The 20,532-nt window shown below is 40.0% G+C and overlaps 1 protein-coding gene across 12 annotated transcripts in view; it reads right to left on the bottom strand.

The window, feature by feature from the left end:
* Positions 1 to 407: 407 nt before the first annotated feature.
* The window catches only part of myo18ab (myosin XVIIIA b), a 242,630-nt gene continuing 222,505 nt past the window's right edge, over positions 408 to 20,532 (bottom strand). For 6 of the 12 annotated variants that reach the window (XM_078166877.1, XM_033631202.2, XM_078166880.1 and 3 more), the window contains 4 exons: positions 17,913 to 17,957; positions 9,439 to 9,561; positions 5,466 to 6,965; positions 3,202 to 3,241 (listed from right to left, as the gene is read on the bottom strand). In XM_078166877.1, coding sequence (XP_078023003.1) covers positions 5,474 to 6,965; positions 9,439 to 9,561; positions 17,913 to 17,957 — 1,660 coding nt within the window. In that variant the 3' untranslated portion in view covers positions 3,202 to 3,241; positions 5,466 to 5,473. Of the gene's footprint in view, positions 3,242 to 5,465; positions 6,966 to 9,438; positions 9,562 to 17,912; positions 17,958 to 20,532 lie in introns of all 12 variants that reach the window. The other 6 variants (XM_078166882.1, XM_078166879.1, XM_078166873.1 and 3 more) reach the window with 5 other exon arrangements.

The following is a 20,532-nucleotide window of genomic DNA, read 5'->3' as shown; positions in this document are numbered from 1 at the left end:
GTGCAAAAGAGCTACATCTGAACGCCAACCATGCGGCCCGTCTTGCTTTAGACAAATACGGAAAACCCTGACATGTATCTGATATGTCATAGGCCTATATCCGATCCCTGATCGGGATGTAACTTCCGATTCCGATCGAGTCTGAAACCACGTGATCGGCCCCAATTTCCGATCACGTGATCGGATCGGGACATGCCTAGTTTTTAGAAAGACTCGTTTTCAGAGGAGAAATCTCCGTTTGCGTGTAAACGAAGGGCACAAACGAAGGAAGATGTCTCCGTTTATCAAAATCACTATGTACGTGTAAACGGCCTCTCAGAGTTTGTTGAACCTCCTACCTGGAATACCCTCCAGAAGACACTGAGCAGCAAAACACCTCAACTCAGAAAAATCCAACCTTCAATGCATTCTAAAACAATCACCATCATTTATTTACAATATATTAAACTGTAATGCAAAATTTATAACAAGTGGTCAATTTGTTCAATATTGAAAATAAACATGAACTATTTTCAAAGCTAGCATCGATCATACACATATTTATATATAAATACTGTGTGCAGTCAGCAATATTATGCCTGCTTTTTTTCTTTCTTTTTTTTTTTCCCATCAGGATCAATAAGGTCAAAAAAACACATTTCCACACTTGTGTTGACTGCATAGAGAATAAAAATGAAGACACGACTCTACAAAAAGCATGTATAGTAGAATAACACCCATCTTCAAGCTCTTCTGGACTTTAAATGGCTTTCACTACTTAGTAAATAGCAGACAGATGTGAGACCAAAGCATGTGACATAACATTTAAGCAATCATTAAAATGCAAGCTCCTATTTTTTTTGTTGTTTCGAGGCATCGTTGGGTTAAAAAAAAGTGAAAACCTGACGAATAAACAGGCCTCAAAGACACTGAAGATGATTTCACAGTATTGGTTACACAGGCTGTAGTGTGTCCAGTTCATTAAATTACAGTTAAAGTACACAATAAGGCTTTAAAGAAGGCTAGTGGTATTCTGCATTTTTCTTATTATCATCAAAACCAATGAAAAGACATGAATTCAAGAAGAGATCACTGTGATCAGCTCATCTGCCAGAGGGATTCAACTTTGGTGAATTCTGACACTTAATGACCAATGGCAAATCCTCCTGACAGTGGTGACCTTTGAAGGGAGAGCAGACTAATGACTGATACTGTAGGTCTGTCCCTTTTGATTCCAAATGTGTGAGACATGGGGAAAAATCTAATATTTAATCTGTATTGATCAGTTAGAATGATAGCTTCTCAGTGTATAAGAGCAACCAGGCGTGCCTTGCACGGTCACCTTGACCAATTGCACGTCCTGTTACCCAATCTGTAAGTTGGACAACAGGACACGTAGGGACGCATGATATTGGATTTTTTGCCGACATCCAATATGCCAACATATGATATCTCATTTGGCCAATAACCGATATGGATATCATTATATTCACATTTTTCCCCACCTAACTTTAGTGATCATAAGGTCTCTTATGTAGTGGAATTATCATATTATGCATACATACTCTTATCATGATGGCCCACCAGCAGATGGAGACATGAAATAGAATGCTTTTCTGTGCATGTAATATTCATTTACTGTGCAAAATAAGATAACATGTTGGCCACTTCTAATAGTTCATTTCAAAGCCGATATTGGCTGATACCGACGATGTACCAATATTTTTGTGCATCCCTTAGCACATGTATAAGTTCAGTATCACTGGCTAAGGGCTAAGAGTTGTGATGACACCTAAGTCAACTCCAAATGCTCAAGAAGACAGAGAGATGTGGTTGAAAGCTCAAGAAAACTTGCTGAATGGACCCTTGAGCTTAGAATATTTTGTTATACATACTATTCCCAAAGGTCAAGAAAACTCCCTCCATGGTCCTTCCATGTGATTAGTTGAAAATAAGAAAAATACAGATTAACACCATTTTTATCCTTGAACATGCTGGTTGAGGATACCATACAAATGACTGGTGCCCAAGTCAAGTACATTCCCTCTGGAAAAGGAAAGCACATCAAATGTGAAACAAAACACAACCCACATGTTAACAATTAGCACAAAGACAAAGCCAAACTCTCTTCATCACTAAAGAATTCCGGCAAGTACTCAATCAAATCAAGTTGAATTATAAGTAATACAAGGCATTTTGCAGAGGTAAACTCAAACCTTATGGAAATTAATTTGCTTGACAGTGGCTCTCTGCGAAACAAATCTTATAAACATCAAAAACAAACAATACAAATGGAGAAAAATGCTTTGCGGCTATGGTGGAGCAGTTAGTGATGCAATCATCATCTCCTGTAAGGAAGAGATCATTTGCCAGCAAGAGGCAGAAAAACTTTTCAGGCAAACAAAAAGGGAGCAGATGAGGATGAAAGCGTCCTCAGTGTACGGCGCAGCAGTTCATGAAATGCCACAGCTGCAGAGAAGCCAGCTGCAGAGGAGCCTACTTAAATCAAATGGCACTAGTCCCGAAATGGAAAGAAGAGCGAGAAGGGGGAGAGAAAAATAAGGCTGGGACTTATCCCAGGACTCAGCATCAACTGGCAACAAGTAAAACGCTGCACACACAAACAAAGGCTTTTTGGCAATACATTGTACTATGGCAATACATATTATTGTGGTGTACTATATGTAGAGAAGAGAGGAAGAGTAAGAGAGACAAAGAGAGAGACAGAAAGAATCTGTTATCATTGCAACCTCAAATTCTTTGGCTCGGTTACAACCATACAGGGAGGCTGCTCAAGCCAAGCAACTGCTGCTTGCATGCAACCACTATAGTGGAGTTGTTCATAACGAGTTGCTGTGTATGAACTGAGGTTAGACTGATGAGTCAAAAAGACTGTGTAGTTTGTCAAACCATGACCAGATCCGGTGAGGATCTGCCATAGGAAGCTCTGACTGAGTGTTGGGACCATATTTTCCTGCAGGGCTGTGAGTGGTTGTGACCAAGTAACCACAGTTGTGGTCAACTTTGCATGCAAGACATACTGTCACAGTGTTATGAGGGTGCATTTCAGAGAGTGGATGCTGACAGCGAGGACTATGATGTGGTCTCATAGGACCTGTCCTCGCCATTGTCATCTTTCATGTGGCTGCTATATCTGTATCGAGAGTAGTAAGAGCCTTGGGTTGCACCGCCTTCTTCTTTTTCTTCTTCCTCCTCCTCTTCATCAGATCTATCGAAGTAGTAGTGTCTTCGGCCAGTGGGGCTGGAGCAGGAAAGAACAAATAGAAGCTGATGTTATTATGGAAAAAGTCAGCAGAAAACAACATGTTGTTTGGGAGAGCTCAATGCACTGCAACGTAAATAAAGCTCAAGCAAATGTAGGAATTGTCATCATCACTCAATGATGACGATTTCTATAATTGACAACACATACCTTGCCTTTGGAAAAAAATGTGGCTAAAAGGGGTTTCATAAAATATTCAAAATACAAACTTACTTGTTGGTAGGCAACCCAACAAGATGGAGGAATAAAGGATGGAAGTCAGATGTAACAAAAGAAACACTTAAGTTTGACCGAAAACCCCCAAGGATATTATGAGACGACCATTCAAGACAGTAAAACACTGTGGTCCAGTATCAGGGCTAACACAGCAATATACTGCAAATATATAAAACACACCCAAATACAGAAATGCTGCAAGTTGTACACAACAATGGAACTACATATCTATTTTTAGTGACATATTATCCCCATTTCCACAAAACATGGAACTGATTCTGTTACAGTTTGCTACCATAGTTTGCTATGATTTTTATGTCAACATCAACGAACAGCACTGACCACTCGGTGAGTTTCATGGCTTTGAAAATGAATGTCTAGGGTGGTTTTAGGACAGATACACACATATTTCATCATAAACAACCCGGAAAAGGCGCTCAAAGTGCAAAATACCGGACTTCCCTTTCAGAACCCAAAAAGGTGGTTCTCAACTGGAACCAAAAAATAACAAGTTTTTCTTGACCTGAAGTGTGAACCTTAATGACATCAGTGGGCGTGTCATATTCTATAGGTTGGAAAGAGAGAATGGAGAAGGCAAATATGGAGAAGTGACACAGTAGTAATTGGTCAATTCTTGTTTTTAGGTAAAAACAAATACCTGTAATAACAGAGCAAAAGTTTGCTGGTAATCAATTGAATCTGCAATTTTACAGCTACTGTTAACTTCTGTTGTGCATTGCACAATGCCTTCTGTTGATTACACATACTTGATTACAACTGTTCTGCAAAAAAACTGGCGGAAATGTGCACTGGTTCACTAGATATCACCAAGGTTCCAAGAATCTCATATGGAACAATTTCAAGAACCAGAGCTAATTTGGTGGAAATGGGGTGTAAGTTATTTCGGTTGTGTTGTAAATCCCTTTGATTGTGTACTTATTGAGTAATTCTGTATTTGCTGATGTTTGTCTAATTGTAAATGTTTTTTTTTCAATTTGCTTGTGTTTGCTATATTTTCATTTTTCGAAATTTGACAGATATGCTGTCAAAGTGGTAATGATGTTTATTGTTCTTGTGTTACAGTAGGTTGAGCTCTTATAACCAACATAAAGTAGCTGTACATTCAGCCATGTGGTGGGGTTAGCCTGTGCTTTAGCAACTCAAAAACTCATGCGATTTGGAACTACGTTAGCATGCAAAACAGTTTCCATTCAAATACCAAATACAAAGCATTGTGACAGATGTGATTCTGTCCTCTTAAACTGTTACAGTTGTCAAGTCAGTCAGCTATACTGAATAAGAAACACACTGAAAATGAAACAAATTACTAATATCTAAGCATGATTCATGTCTTGTTTACGCCATCTCTAATAACCATAATGATAAATATTACAAACATGGGGTTAATTACTGTCAACTGTGAATCTCAAATAAATTTGTTCGTTGGTGTAAATCAATACTTGGGGTCTATTCATACCTTCACTTACAGGGCTGGAAGGAGAAATGTATTATGGCCTCTCTTATTTGACTCCTGTTATTTTTACCTTTCCGGGGCTATAAATCAAAGTGACATCTCAGCGGTGATTAAAGGTTGAGTTAATATTCACACTGAGTGCAGCATCTCACCAACTACACTTCCTGATGTGAAACAAAAAAAATCACAACCACCAGCTCCCAAAGAGCCTTCTATGAGAGTTTTACCAAACTAGTGAAAGGATAGCCACAGAGGTTTCTGGTCACTACTGTTTGGCTTGTAACTGGGAAGGTGTACTAGTAAACATCAAAAATTGTTAGCATGCCCAAGACACAAAATCAAAAACGCAACCCAAAAATTAGACCTCTAAACTGCAAGCATATAATCCCAGTTAGACTGAATAGGGAATATTCAATGCACTGATTGATAACAGTGAAAAGGTCTTTGATTGGTTAGGTCAAATCATGCTTCAAAACACTCTTCAAGGTAAGTCCATTTCAGGCAACCACCTACTGCCTGCCTTAGTCACTGTCCGGCCGGTACAGGTACTTCATCATCAGGCTGTCCACCTTCTTCTTCCTCTTCTTATCTTCCTTTTTGTTAAGGGGCTGGCTCTCACTCTGGGGCCTAGCTTCTCCTTCCTCTTCTGGGCTGGACACCTTTCGACCTGGGGCCTTTTTCACACTGCTGGAGCTTCGGTAGGAAATGGTTGAAGCACCAGAGCTTGACTCTGACCCAGAGTCCGACTCAGAATCTGAAGAAGATGAGGAAGAAGATGAAGATTCGTCCCTCTTCTTAGACTTTTTCTTGGACTTCTTGGATCTCCTCTTGGAGCTACTCGTGTGATGATGGTTGTCTCCTGAGCTGTCTGACTCTGAACTATGGCTTCTCTTCTTTTTCTTGCCCTTGCCTTTGCTGCGATGGCGACTGCTGCTGCTGCTGCCGCTGCGGGATGGTCTCATGCAGTCCATGGCGGATGCAGAGCGTCTAAGACTGCTGGCAGGGCGAGTACCATTGCCATTACTTTTGCTGTCATCTTTATTGTTTTTGGATGTTTCTTCTTCACCCTCTGAGTCTTCCAGGCTCCTGCGCTTGAATTTGATAGGCTTGAAACTCAGCACCTCATTGATGGCTTTCTCCAGGTCAGGGTCGAGGTAGTTGCGATGACTGACTGGTTTGATATCCAAGTTATCAATTGGGTCATTATCAGTAGTTGATGATCTTGCTTGTGGTGGTGGCATGGAGACACTGCGGCCAGTGGACGAGTGAGGACTGTAAGCCGACCTCTCGGTGAAGGCCACACTTCGACTATCATCAATATCAACGTCAAACTCGCTCAAGCGGCAGCTGCGTGCCAGCGACATATGGGAATCGGCTCGGCTAAGAACTCCAGGACTGCGACCCCCAGATCGTCTGCTAAAGCAAGGGCTACTGGGACTGCTGCCATACAATGGCCGCCCACCTCTGCCCTCATCTAAGCGTGAGGTGCTTCGGCGGCGTCCAAGTGGGCTTGACAGACCTAAGCTGATGGTGGACTTGGCATCATTCTCTGGGCTTAACCTGAGACGTGTGGAGGCCCGACTTGGTGCAGCATATGAAATGACTGATTCTTTGTCAAAGTCACCCCAGCGGCTGTCCATGCCTTTCCTGGCTCGGCTGTTGGCCTCTGAATAGGCCTGGGAGATGACTGATTCTCTGCCATTCACGTCATCCCCTGCCTGGGACTTCCTCCTGGAGCTGACTGAGTAGGTGTCATCCTGGAGATCTGAGTTTTTGGGTTTGGCCTTATGGAAGGATGTGTTTTCTGATTCTGCATTCTCTTTGAGGGCACTGAAGAGGGCATCTCCTTTCCCACCGATGGAATCAAGGTTGGAGCGTTTTCTGTAGCTGAGCGAGCTCAGCACTGATATTGGCCTGCTGGGCTCTACCCCTTTGCCCTCTTTGTTAATCTCTTTCAATTCCTTACCCTCTTTCCACTCTTTCCCTTCCTTTGTGTCTACATTTGTGGCAAATCTAGAAAAAAGCAACAGTGGAAAGGATGAAGGAATGAAGACAGTGGGAGAGAAAATGACAGAGAAGAGATATTGGGTCAAGTGGAGGTGAGTGAAGGAAGAGAATAAGAAACTTAATGAATAAAAAAGAAATGTCATGAAAAATGTAAAAGCTGAAATTTAACAAAATGAGAGTAGAGCAATGAAAAGCAGAGATTAAGGAAAGTGCAACTGGGGACAACTGAAGGCCACAGTAATGATAAGAATGGGAAAAATCATAACTTCATTCCCCTACAACCCACTTTAAGGCAAATTAAATGTTCTGGTTAATGTGGCATTATGCCAACAAAACATTCATATAGCCATTTAGCAGATACAATATGCAATACATCTGGTAAAAACTTGAATTGTCACCATTTAAACTTAATGTTTGAGATAATTTTGAGTTTGACTATTGTTTCTTTGGGTCCATGTCATTGGTTCGACAGCCCATTGGTTCGACATCCCATTAGTCCGACTGTCCGCGGTGCTGAACGGCTCGCGGTGGGCATATGGTGCACCGCGACCGGCTTGAGGCAAAGCAGGCTCACGGCTTATGAGTTTGTCACTTTCTTTTTCATTTTAACCCACACCATGATCTTTTCCTGACCCTAACCAGGTGGTTTTTGTGCCTAAACCTAACCAGACCTTAACCACAGGGCATCATGATGATTTCGGAACGGACTTCAGAACAATGAGTTTAATATGGTCGGAACAATGGGATGTCGAACCAATGGGCTGTTCCCGTTTCTTTAAGTTGTTGAAACCTTAATGTAAATACATTTGATGAAGGATTCCAATTTGGCATGTAGATTTGTTACTTGATTCAGATTCCTGAAATGTTATTGAGCCCAAAAAATTGCACCTGACACAACAGAAGAGAAAGCTTTGTACTGCTAAAAAAGTTACAACTTAAGAAAAAGACAAATAGGCTTCACTAAAGAAAAATAAGGATTGAAAAAACCTATAGTGAAGAAAAAGTATGTGCATCTTTGTTTCTATTGGGTACGCCTGACTGATAGGGTTAAGGGTTATGGAAACACAAGTAGTGCTAGCAAAATGTTTTGGGGTTCATACAGCTCAAGGCAAGGTTGATTTAAGACTTTAATAGACTTTTTTATTGTCACTTGCAATGAAATTTAAGACAAACTTTACACTAAAAAATTAAATGAAAAACAAACATGACATCAACTACTTAGGGACAATGTTGCCTAAATGTTCATTGTAATATCAAACTGTTTTTTCTGTCTCAAAGCGGAGACATGTGTAGAACAGAACGGGAAAAATACCTGGCGTTTGAGATTTCACAGCAATTTTGTGTTTCTTACTCTGCACGTGGGAGTCACGTGTCTTGATTCCAATTGTGCCAAGTTTGAAAAACTTTTAACATAAAATACACAGAGCCTCGTACACATCACCTTGTGTCAATTTTAGCCATGCTGTAAAACCTTGGTTAAATGGCCATTTTTTGTCTGAGCATTTTTTAAGACTTCTGAAGGATTGACTTAAGACAGTTTAAAATTAATTAAGGCCCTATTTTTAAATAAATGAATTCAGTGCCTTTAAGACTTTTTTAAATACCCGCAGGAACCCTGAACTTTGCATTCTGATGGCAAATTACCCAGTATTTTTTATTGGAATATGTGACTCTAAAATTCATATTGATAGTGTTGTATAGTGTAGTGTTGAATCAAGGTACCTTAAATTTAACATCAGTGAATCCTTGTGAACATTGTAAACACATAAATAAGATAATGTGGGTAAATATTACCATATCAAGTGTTAACATGTTAAACTTCATAGACCTTTTTTATTCCCATTTGCTGAACACTTCTTTTGATGGCAAACTTAGAGAACTGGGCAAGAACTCAAATGTACTTGTTGTCATGGACCTGTGCTAATGGCAATTAAAGTCACTTGAACTTGAAAACTACTGCTACAAGGCAGTGTTGGCCAACTCAGTGAATCAGTCAGTGTTTGTCTGTGTGGACATGCTGCTAAGAAAGATTTGAAAACTACAAAAGTTTGTAAAGTTGGGAGTGGCTCAGCTGAGGGAGGGAAGTTAAATCTTCTGTTAAGGAGACAAATCTGGGGCAATCGAAGCTGTCAGCTGGCAGACACATTCATTAATCTCAGCGAGCGGCTCAGGTAGACTATGCCAGCTGGCCACTGGGCATGTCGATAAATCTACTACAGAGGTGGTTTGTTTTTAGGGAAAAAAAGTCCCCTCTTCACCAAGCGGATGACAATAAAGACAAAGCAACTTGAAAACACATTTAAGTAATAGCCGCCCCCTTATTTTAGCCAAGTACTCTACTCTGATTGCTTTATTTCCTCTGGGTCAAATCATGTAAACCATTTCACCCAGACAGAGTCCAAAAGCAGTCAAATGTAGAGGTAGACTGCTTACTAACTGCAGCTGTAGTGATAGTAACAGCAGCTGCCTTTGTACTGACCTGGAACTCTTGAGGCTGCCGTCATCTGAGAGGTTCTTGGTGGAACCTTTGCTTTTAGACAACCAGGACTTCACCCCATCCACACGATCCTCCATCTCAGAGTCTGTGTCTGAACCCCCCGGACTGGTGAGGAGTCAGACACAGGAAAACAAGTCAGAGGAAGCAAAGGATAGACAAGATGGCAAAGGTTACGATCAGAAAATAAGAGAGGAAAAGCTCAGATATCACCATTCAGAGAGCAGAGAATAAGGTAAAAGAAAGGTTAGTGTGAAAGGAGAGTCAACAGTGGTAGAAATGTTCCTGTGATTCTCTGTAGCTGCAGAGCCAAAGAATAAAGAACAGGCTGTAAGTGTTAGTGTGAAAGCACAGAAGAACTGTGACATTTATTCTGGACAAAAGACAGCACATGCTCAAAGAGCCCAAGTAAGCACACAAACATGCCCATGAAAGTCGTATAGATGTTAACACCACACGGCAACTTCTTGCTGTTTTCACTGTTAGATGAATGTTATCATGGTCCTGTGGTTAGCTGGCGCTCAGGCAAACATTCTACCTTCACTCTTCCAAAGCTACTCCATGACAAAAACAAAACCCAACAATAGAGCATGAATTATAAAAACCGTCTGTTATTTTTACAAACTGGTTTTTATTGTCATAGGTTTAGCCATCGCTCCCCTTTGGTATGGTAAGATTATACGCACAAAAATAAACTTTTTTTGGTAGAAACACAGCTTTTGTTATCTAAATTACATATTAGAAAATAAAGGTTTGGGTAATGACTTATTTTTAAAATTAGTGGTTGGATGATTTTTTTAACTGAAAATGTATTTAACAACTGCCTGGTTTTGTGATCACCATAGAAATATAATTAATAGACAAGACAATGGGCCTCATTCACGAACTTCCGTACAACAGCATGCTGTGTGACATCTCTGTTATTGTTCTTTTGTGCATGCTGATCAGTTCAGGTTTGTGACCAGTTCACACTATAATCTGATATTGGCCACATTTATAAAACAATGTGAACAGCTAAACAAAAAAATCTGATCAGAGCAATAAAACCTCACTGAGCATTAAGGCTTGTTGTGTGACGATAGCCATAGTAACAAATCAAAAACACAAAAAAATCTCAAAGCCATGGCCAGAGTTACCATTTCCTTGCCTTACACTGATGTTTTCTCGGCAAAAAAAACAAAACAAAAAAAAAAAACCAATTCACTTCAGCATCAGTGTGACCTTGATCTTACAACAACAAAATCTAATCAGTTCATCATTGAGTCCAGGTGGACGTTTGTGCCAAATTTGAAAAAAACAAAACAAAACAAAAAAAAAATCCTCAAAGTGATTATGAGTTATCCTGCACACAAGAATGAGACAGACGAGGTCATAGTGACCTTGATCATTGACCTTTGACCACCAAAAACTAATCAGTTCATTGCAAAGTCCAAGTGGACATATGTGCCACACCTGATCACAAGCACGGAGGCATGTTAAAAAAAAAAAAGAAAGAGTAGTATCCTCTTACTCATAGTTATTTAGAATTTTCTTCATGGCTGTTTGTGAGACATACTAAGCCCTGTTTTTGTGTTGTTTTTTTCATGGGCTCCCTCAAGCTTACCTTCTACTCTGAGTACGTTTTGGTTCACAAGTCATTATTAATTAAGGCCTTAAACTGTGTTAAAGTTGTGTGCCTACATTTTCACCATTTGCATTCAGAAATTGGTTCAATAACACATGGTTTCATTACGGGATTTAATGTAATGGTGCAATGTCTGTTTGTCTGAGAATACTACTCCAGTGGTGTTGTAATGGTGGTTTGTTTGGTAAAATGCATTGGCATGAGCTAACAAAATGGTAAACTGAGGCCACTGTATTGAGATTTTTTTTTTTGTTATTGGGGTAGCACTATCTCTCAGTTCATACATGGTTGTAACTTTAGCAGAGCAACCAATTCCCTCACATAGATTGTACAACTGTTTTAATGTGTCTAGTATATGGCCTTGTGGCAGCTGTATAGATCTGTCTGTGTTTAAGGGCAGCAGTACTTGAATAAAAGAGAAATGCATGCTGTCTCACTTACTGCTAGTTTATTTCATACTCAGTCTAAGCTGCCTTCATCAAAATAAATGTGCATACACCTCATAAAGATAAGACCAAAGCCACCTATACCAGATTAAAGTGTTGTAAAAGTAAGCGAGCAAATGTTCACTTCTATGTGTTTTTAGATCTATAAATATTGCCATAACCAATGGAGGATGGCAGAAACTAAGATAACAACACCCCTGTCGGAGAAAAAAACAGAATTTTCTTTGAGTGACAGAAAAAGTCCAGCTTTAACTTTCATCTGGTAATTATTTTCATCACCAGTCCTGTGCACACATGCAGGCATATGCATACACTCATAATTTCAGTTCTTGACAGAATGATTTGGTACACAGCTGGGCACTGTGCTATTTTTCCTTTCAATTATCATTACACATTCAGAAACCACTGCGAGCCATGGAGTAAAATAGAGGGCTTGTCATAAAATTTGACACGGATGAAAAGAGTGCAACACTCATTAAGTGCCGTCAAAGCCCACTGCTTGTGTGGCGCTGTGAAATTAAGTTGTTACAGCTTAATAGTCCTACAGAGACATCAGAGGGGTGGCTCAATATCTCTGCATCTGTTTCAGAAAGCCTCCCATCCTGTCGAAGAAGAGAGAGGGAGAAAAAAAACATCCTTTTCTCCAGCACACAGATCTCAGAAGGGCCCAGCACCACCTATAATTAAAATCATTAACAGTCAGAGACAAAAGCTCCCTGGATTTCAAAGGGGAGATTTCAAATAATGGCTTGCCCAGTGAGATCCAAATGCATAGCCTGCTAGCTTTTATGGAATACAATAACCCTGGACAGAAATGCTTGGACAGCATTCATGCCAAAGATGAGGGGGGAGGGATTGGGAGGAAGGACGGGGTCAGCAGACTCTTAAGCTGTAATTAGCTTTGCAAAACATGCCTCTACCATTAGACAATCTGGGGATTTGCTGCTGCCTACTGTTATGATGACAGAGCAGCAAAGTGTCTTTGTCTTTGGCACTGTGGACTTATAAGAAAAGACTGAATAAACATCACTCAGTGAGGGGAGAGGATGTTCTGACGTCAAATAGCAGACGCGTTTCCTTATTTGACCCTTTATAGAGTTAAAGGTTCGCAAGGATTCATGTGTTGGTCAAATTGTGGTTAGTCGACTATTTCCTGCAGCCCTCTTAAATTAATCTTTTAACTTTTGTCTTTTCCAGCAACAATAATTTAAAAATAACAGCTGCCTTGAGAAAATGGGAAAATAAGAATAAGGAAACTAAGTACAGTTAAGGGCTTTTTTACACCTTGTAATTGTAGAAACTGCTGAGCTACCTGAAACCCTCAGCAGCACTAGAAAATAACTGTGGTACAGAAACTCTTTCTCCTTTAAATGGTTATGCTTAATACATTATAGAAGAAACATTAATTGTTGCCTGGATTATGTTTTTTAGGACTGCCAACATTTTTCCGCTCCAGATGTTCTTATACCTTACAGAAGTCACAGGGAGGTGGTCAGGGTGGATGGTGGACATACAAAGTGCAGGACTTTGACACTAGGGATTGCATTCTGTGTCCTGCAGCTGGCCACCAACATCTTAAGACGCTGATATTTGGTTTAATTTGGGTTGTGACATCAGTTGACCAGCAACATTTGATGTAAAAACACTGATGGCAGATGACATTAATATTTGATGGTTTTAAATTAAGTTGAGGTCAGCTGCGGGGGTTGTTGTTTTCTCATTATCTTGTTTAAATTGATCTAAAATAAAAAACTATAACAACTAGAACATTCTTTTTTTTTTGGCAGAAAGCCAAGACTGCTGTCTTTTGCGTCATTGCGTTGTCCACTTCCGATGACGTCATTATATTATGCTAAAAGCAGTCCAAAAGATGATGGAAATGTTCAATGGCACCAGAGGAGCAGAGAAGCAGGTCAATAGGAATGTCTGTTGTATTTTTTTTTTATGACACAACGTCAATATTTTTTATCATTTATTATGGTTTACTGACTTACCTTTGTAGATAACCTAAGTTGTACAGATTTTAGGGATATGAAATACCGAACAATACCAATGTAGGCACTGGGAAAAAATTCTACTGCAGATGAAACTATCAGAACAGCTTTGTACTCTGCTCATAAAAATAAGCATATCTCACAAACTAAAAGAAATGTACATAGTTCAAATAACTAGGAAATAAGAAGTGCGTCAAAAAAATATGTTTCTACATTGAGAAATCTTTTGGATCAGAATGTTTTGTATCTTTTTTTTTTATCTTTTAAATTCATGACATAATTTCAATACTTTTATCATAGTATGGGTCATTGACTTACATATCCTTTTAGCTTAGGTTGCAGAGATTTTAGGGGTATGAAGCATTTGAGAATACTCCAAGATTTGACATCACAGCTAGGAAAAATATCAACATATGCATTGGCAGCATGTTTCTATGGAAGAGTTCAGAGGGTTAAGTAACCAAAATCCAACATCTTTCAAATGTCTCATGCCAACGCCATCTTGACACTGAAAACGACATTTAGTCATAAGGTATGCAGAACAAAACCCAACATCTGCAAAACGTCATAATGTTAACTTCCACACTGTGAAAATCATCAACCTAATTTTCATTCCAAACAAAATTTAACTTCTGTCCATAAGAGACATCATTTTGACATCCAGCTGGGTCAGGCTACAAAAACACTTAACCTCAAGACACTCATTAAGCTTTAGTTGCTACAAGCAGATATTGTAGTATAATAAATTGGATACGTGGACAGTAAATGTTTTGCAGCTTTGTTGAGTTGGAACATTTTGAACTTTTGCAGATAGGTGCACTAAAAACCGTTTTATATTGAGATCACTATTCTCCAAGACTTTCTTAGCTGTGTACTATTTCATGATACATTCAGAGCACACAGAGAGAAACCTCTCAGGTCTGTAGCCAAAACTACAATTGTGGGCAATATGTAATTGTGCGCTTCACACATGGTGTCAACCACAATTTATGTCCTTGACCACCATACCATTAGTTAAGCCCTGCTGAAAGCCTGGGGGAAGCAAACAAACACAGTGCTGAGCAGACATTAATTGTCTGTGACATTCTGCCGCCATTGGTTGTACATCTCTGTTACACACTATTACATTCATCATTAGCTTCTATGGATCCTCCTGCTCTGCTCGGCTTAGCTTTGCTCCTCTGTGTCCCTGGGTCTTATAGACACCACTGTTTGTGCCTCCGATATATGAAATTGCCAACCCAGTGAAGTCCCTGTGGCTTTGGAGCACAGACAGGCATATGCATCGTCTCCAAGACCATCAGGAGACATCAGCTTAGAAAACTGCTCTCATCCACAGTGTCACATGACAAGGTAACACAGTTAATATGTACTGCGAAACAGAAGCTCCATTTCGATACGGGTCCTTTCCTGTAGAACAGCCCTCGACTAAATCCCAAACAGGCAAAAACAAGAGGCACTTTTAGAGGTTAGGGTGAATGTGAAACTTTTTTCTTCGTTACGCGTATTCAATTTTCTAATGTTTGAATTCATGTTTTATGTTTTGCATCTATCTTCGGACCATGTTGGAAATAAGTGTTCTAACTTTAACTTAATATGTTGTCCTTTGTATTGGTGAGTTTTGTGGAACCATTAATTCAATCAAATAAAGCTGACGAGTTCATTAGCTACACCGCCTGCAAACTGACCTGTTGTTGAGTTGATGAGGCATTGTATCTCAGCACGGGGCAGCCGGTACTTCATTTGGACAGCCCGGTCTGACAGCATGTTGAGTGAGCTGAAGTGCTGACGCACAAATGCATTTACATATATGGTTTGGCTTCGCGCAAGGTGACGCTGTTGGTTAGCAGCGAGAATATGCTGTAAAGCAGCCATGGTATCTCACACATGTGTGATGTGGCAACGCCTTTATGTAGAGTAGCAGGTGAAGTGTCCCTTGATGAGGTTCCAGCTGAGCTCAGTTACACCTGTCAGTTGCCTGATATCTGTGAAATGTCGCAGGTTTGGAGGGTGGATGTGTTTCTGTTGTGCCCTGATGCATTTTTTGGATGCGGTAAACTATCTCATATGTGCATGCAGATGTGGGATATGTGCGGACAAATTAGGATAAATGATAGTCATAATAATTCATTTTATTTGTGTGCCTGATGTACACAGCACATACAGGAACACACTCGTTATTCCTCATACTTATTTTTCTTATTATTATTTTTCTTCCGCCAGATTTCGGTGCGTAACTTGTGCCACAGCTTTGAGCGCACATAGGGTCTTCATAAAACATATAGATTCAAGATTCAAAGTGTTTATTGTCATGTGCACAGTAAGGACATGCGTTTCCCTGCAGAATGAAATTTGTTCTTTTCTGTCACCAATTAATGCTAAACAATATAAATCTGAAGTATAAAATAGATCAAAATATATACGGTGCGCACTGTTTTAACGTCTCCTTGATTAGTGTAATATTAATCTGCTTGCCGCGGCTTGATCTGTGAGTGTTTGGTCGCTAAGAAGACTGTTAAGAGTGGGTCAGCTCGATCTTACAACTCCTTCTTAGTGAAAGATCTTCTTAAGCTAAGTGCGAATCTGGGAAACACGTTTTTCTTTCACGGGAGGTTTAAGAGAATTCTTAAGAAGCTCTTAGTGCTAAGATCTTCTTAACTGGATCTGGAAAACGCGGCCAATATAAGTAAATAAACACGTTAAGTAGATAAAAAAGCTCCGTACCCAGTGTGAGCACTGTGTGCTCCACAGAATGTGCCCATGTTTATATAAAAGCAAGAAGCTAATGCTGGTTGTCTCAAAGCTTGTGTTTTGTATCATGAAGTGATTTAGTGTTCTTTCATGCTCTTTGCTATGGATTTGAGAAGCAACAGAATTCTGACTGAAATATGCACAGACAAGGGTGCTGTGATGAAACAAATAAATCTAAAGTATGAATGTCTTCCTCCCGGGCACTCGAGAACACTGGATTGTTTACAGAGCATGTCTTTATGATGTCACAAAACAACAGATAAACCCCAGTATAACTTCTGTGATACAAGCATTAGATATCTGCTTTTCTGGATTTGATGTAATTTAGAGCAGCTTAATACAAATTGAATTATACTGTATTATTATTAATATATTAAAATGCTTAGCTAAATTATTTGTATTTCATGAAAATAGAAATGCATGCTGTGTCTCATCCAGACACCAGAAAAGATAAGCTTTTTTTTTTTTTTAATTCAAACGTGGCAGTGCTAACAAATCAAAACACTTTGGTCTTTTTGACGAAAAGCCTGCACTTTCCAGCTCTGATTACTAATCCTTTACACCATCACAAGAGCAAACGCTGACAGGGGACTTGAATGGCTGAGAGCCAGAGGTTAACGCTGCATGTGTGTTACTCGCCTGGTGAGCAAGACAGCTTTTTGTAAGACACTGGAGGGTTCTGCATTATTAAGCAAGTGCAAGTCAAAGATTGATGAGGAACACACCCTTTTTTGTAATCTTGTCAGGAGGGCAGTCACCACCGAGCCACAGTCACATACAGCCCTAGAGCAGGTCAATGAAATATTAAGATGGCCCAGGGAGCGAGAGGCTGACTGGTCGCTGACTGCTGTTCAAACACAACAGCAGTGTCTGACATGATGCCCTCGGACCAAGGCAGGGCAGTAAACACAGCTGGATATACCCCCGGCTGCATAAAGGAGAACTTTAAGGAGGATCTCAGCCTCGAGGGGGGACGACCATTGAGATCATGACACTGGTGCCTTTCAACCTTAAAGCTCTGCAAAGCAGTTAAATACACAGGGTATCTGAGGAGGGAGAATTGATTCATGCTGCTGCTCAAGTAACATATTGTAAGTGGTATTCATGCATCTCAGCCTGTGGGGGCATGCAATGAAGAGTGGAGTAAACTGGGGTTATGAGGGAATCTCTGAGCACTGTTGATGATGCATTATCCCTGAGCCTTCACACATCAAAGGGAAATCCCCCCTTGGATTTACTGTATCTCTGCATCTTCCATGACCTGTTTCTTCCTGTTTGACTTGTTGACATGTGTGGAGCTGGAACTGAGCCACGGCTCTTTGATTCTGAGGGCCTGACATCAAAAACTGATGTCTTAAAATAGATGAAAATTACCACAGAAATCAGAGTGTATCACCACACAACAAAAAAATACCAGGTGCATTCCAAATATCTTTTCTATTTTTTCTGTCAGGAGGGATTTTTCCTTCAAAATCAGCGCTTTTCTACAGTGTGACAGCCAAAAGTGATGGGCTAACTGGACCGAAACTAAACCCGGAGAAAAACTTGGGTTTTCTCTCTCCACTATCAACTTCTCGACTTAATGTTCAAAGACTGTAGAATACTGCATCATTTCCAGTGGTGCAAAAAAAAAAAGTTCCTCACGCTCTGTTCTGTCTTTTCTGATACTTTGTCACCATGTCTTGCAAACTGGTCGTGATGATGATGGGTGGAGGAACAAAGAAAAGAACACACAGAAAAACAAAAGACAATAGAAAAGAAAACAGGAAATAAGAACAAGTCAAAAATAATATATAAAACATGAATGATGTTTAAACATATCTCAGCAGATATGGGTGTCATGGCAGGTGCTGTGATGACCTATTTTTTCCCCCCTTTGGCAAACTAACTGTATGGTATGCATCATGTTTTTTTAGAGGCATTGACTCAGCATGCCACCTCATCCTGATCTTTTGTCTTTGATACAGAGTGGAGAAAAAGTCTTAGAGTGTATTCTACTGACTCACAGAGCTGTATGCTGCTGCTGTAGGGAGAAGAACTCTTACTGTTTGTGTGGGACTGCTGAAAAATTAGTAAGGTTCAGCAGGCATCGCAGAGAGTGTACACATTTTCTTACAAGGAGCCCAGAGAGAGGATGGGACTTCATACTGGGTGTGAATAATACAGTCTAAGTGTAAAAAGAACAACATCATTTTAATGGACCTAACTCACTTCCTCACTGCCTCACCCCCTCTCCTTGTGAGAGGATGGCTGCTGTATTTATAAGATAAGTGTTGATCCTGAGGAGGAAGGCCCAGTAAGTGTAATAAATGACCAGAACATTCAGTATCTGGAGGGCTTTGGTTGGATTGTTGAAATTGTCATTGACCACAGGGATGTATAATACATTATGACTGAAAACAACTCAACTCACCTGAAGTCAGCAGTTCAGTTTGGCAAATATGCTTATCTGCTTTCTTTATAAAAGTTACATGTGAAAATGGATACCACATGTCTCTGTGTTTAAGGGATAGCTGAGATTTTTTGAAGCGGGGTTGCAAGGGGTACTTATTCATAGACAGAACATTAAAAACAGTAGAGGTCAGTCAGTATGTCTCCAGTTTGGAGAAGCAGGCTGGAGTACGACGTGGAACGACGTAATTGATGAAAGCAGCGGTGGACCAGCAGCTCTTGTGTTCAGTGAGTGAAAATGACTATTTTTCTTTTTCTTTTTTTTTTTTTGAATATATGTTTATTATTTTTCAAAGGACAGAGAGACAGAAGGAAAAGAAGAGCATAGAAAAGAAAGATATGACTATTTTTCTTAATGCAGTCTGGTGGCTTTGACAAGAGCATAGATTGGAAACTGAAGATGGAAACAGCTTAATGGTCAAAACAGGCTGTTTGTGCACAAGTGCGTTAGCACTGCATAGTATGGGAAAATGGAGTACACTACTGGTCCACTCAAAATGGTCCAAAAGTTGAGAGTGGAAGAATAGATACTTCTAACTCTCACCAGTCGCCAACTTTGTGATGTAGCAAACTTCTCGATTTTTGACATGGGGGCTGGGGACAACAAGTAGCCTGAGCTGGCTACAGTAAACACTGCTGTGTTAGAGGCCGTCAGTAATGTTTGTTGGGTGATGATGACAAACAAAAAGAGAGTGCTAATGTTAGCTTGCTAGCTAACTTGCTCCTAGCTATGGCAGCACATTTTAATCAGCATTGACATTATGACGTGACTTTGGTTTATGTGTGAGTGGAGATAGAGGTCAAATGTTGGCGATAATGCTCTACTGTTCATTTGCAATTTGCCGTTTAAAAAGAAGATGAAAAAGAAGAGGAGATTAAAAAAAAAATTGCTGTCAATTTCAGTATGTGCAAAATGGCAGTGCACGATTTGAGACAACACTACCCTGTTGAAATTAGTGCATCATGCAAGAAGTACATAGTGTACTACACTGAAGTACTACCATAGAGTAGTATGCAATTGAGACATGCTCTTGAAATGATAATGATTTTTTTAGATAGAACATCTTTTAGGTGGCTAAAATATGTTTTGTTGCTGACACCATCCACAGCAGTACATTGCTTAGTTTCCATGTGGGAGTCTACCGACTGACATTTACTGTGCTGAATATACTAACTATGGTGAAAGTACCTCATACAACCCCACTTCAAAGAGTTCAAACTATACCTTTAAGTGCATAACTCGAGACAGGACGAGGTTAGCCTTTGTTTTGAGTAAAGACTGGAGGCAGGTAGAGCTAGCTATCCTGACTCTGTCTTGTGTTCAAAATTACACCTACCAACACCTCCAAAGCTCACTGATTAAGATGTTGTATTTCCATTGTTTATCTGTACACAGAGAAATGTAAATGTAAAAATGCCAAAGTGTGATTTTAGGGAGATATATGTGCTGGAATAATTTCTTGAAAAACAACAGTTTATAAAATAGCCCAGCACTTCTGAGCGGCGTCTATGGCTGTAGCGCTGGTTTACAGTTACAGCTGGTGAGCTGGTTTGTCGCTTTGGTCTCTGTACAGGCACAACGGAACCAGGCAACCTCACTGTGATGAATTCTATGTGCCTGGCTGTTGTTCATCAAAGCTTTGTTCTACACACAGACGGAACACTTACATTGATCTGCTCGTCTCAGACTTAAGAAAGAAAACAAACAACTTTTTAGAAAGCAGATACAGCAGAGAGGAGATGACGTGTAACTATTTCACTCCAGCTACCTATCAAGGCAGGATGAGAATTTATAGTGTGGAGTCGTTACACT

This window comes from Epinephelus lanceolatus, chromosome 4 (assembly GCF_041903045.1).
Source record: "Epinephelus lanceolatus isolate andai-2023 chromosome 4, ASM4190304v1, whole genome shotgun sequence".
NCBI classification, from domain to species: Eukaryota; Metazoa; Chordata; class Actinopteri; order Perciformes; family Serranidae; genus Epinephelus; species Epinephelus lanceolatus.
This window is presented reverse-complemented; position numbering and strand designations above follow the sequence as displayed.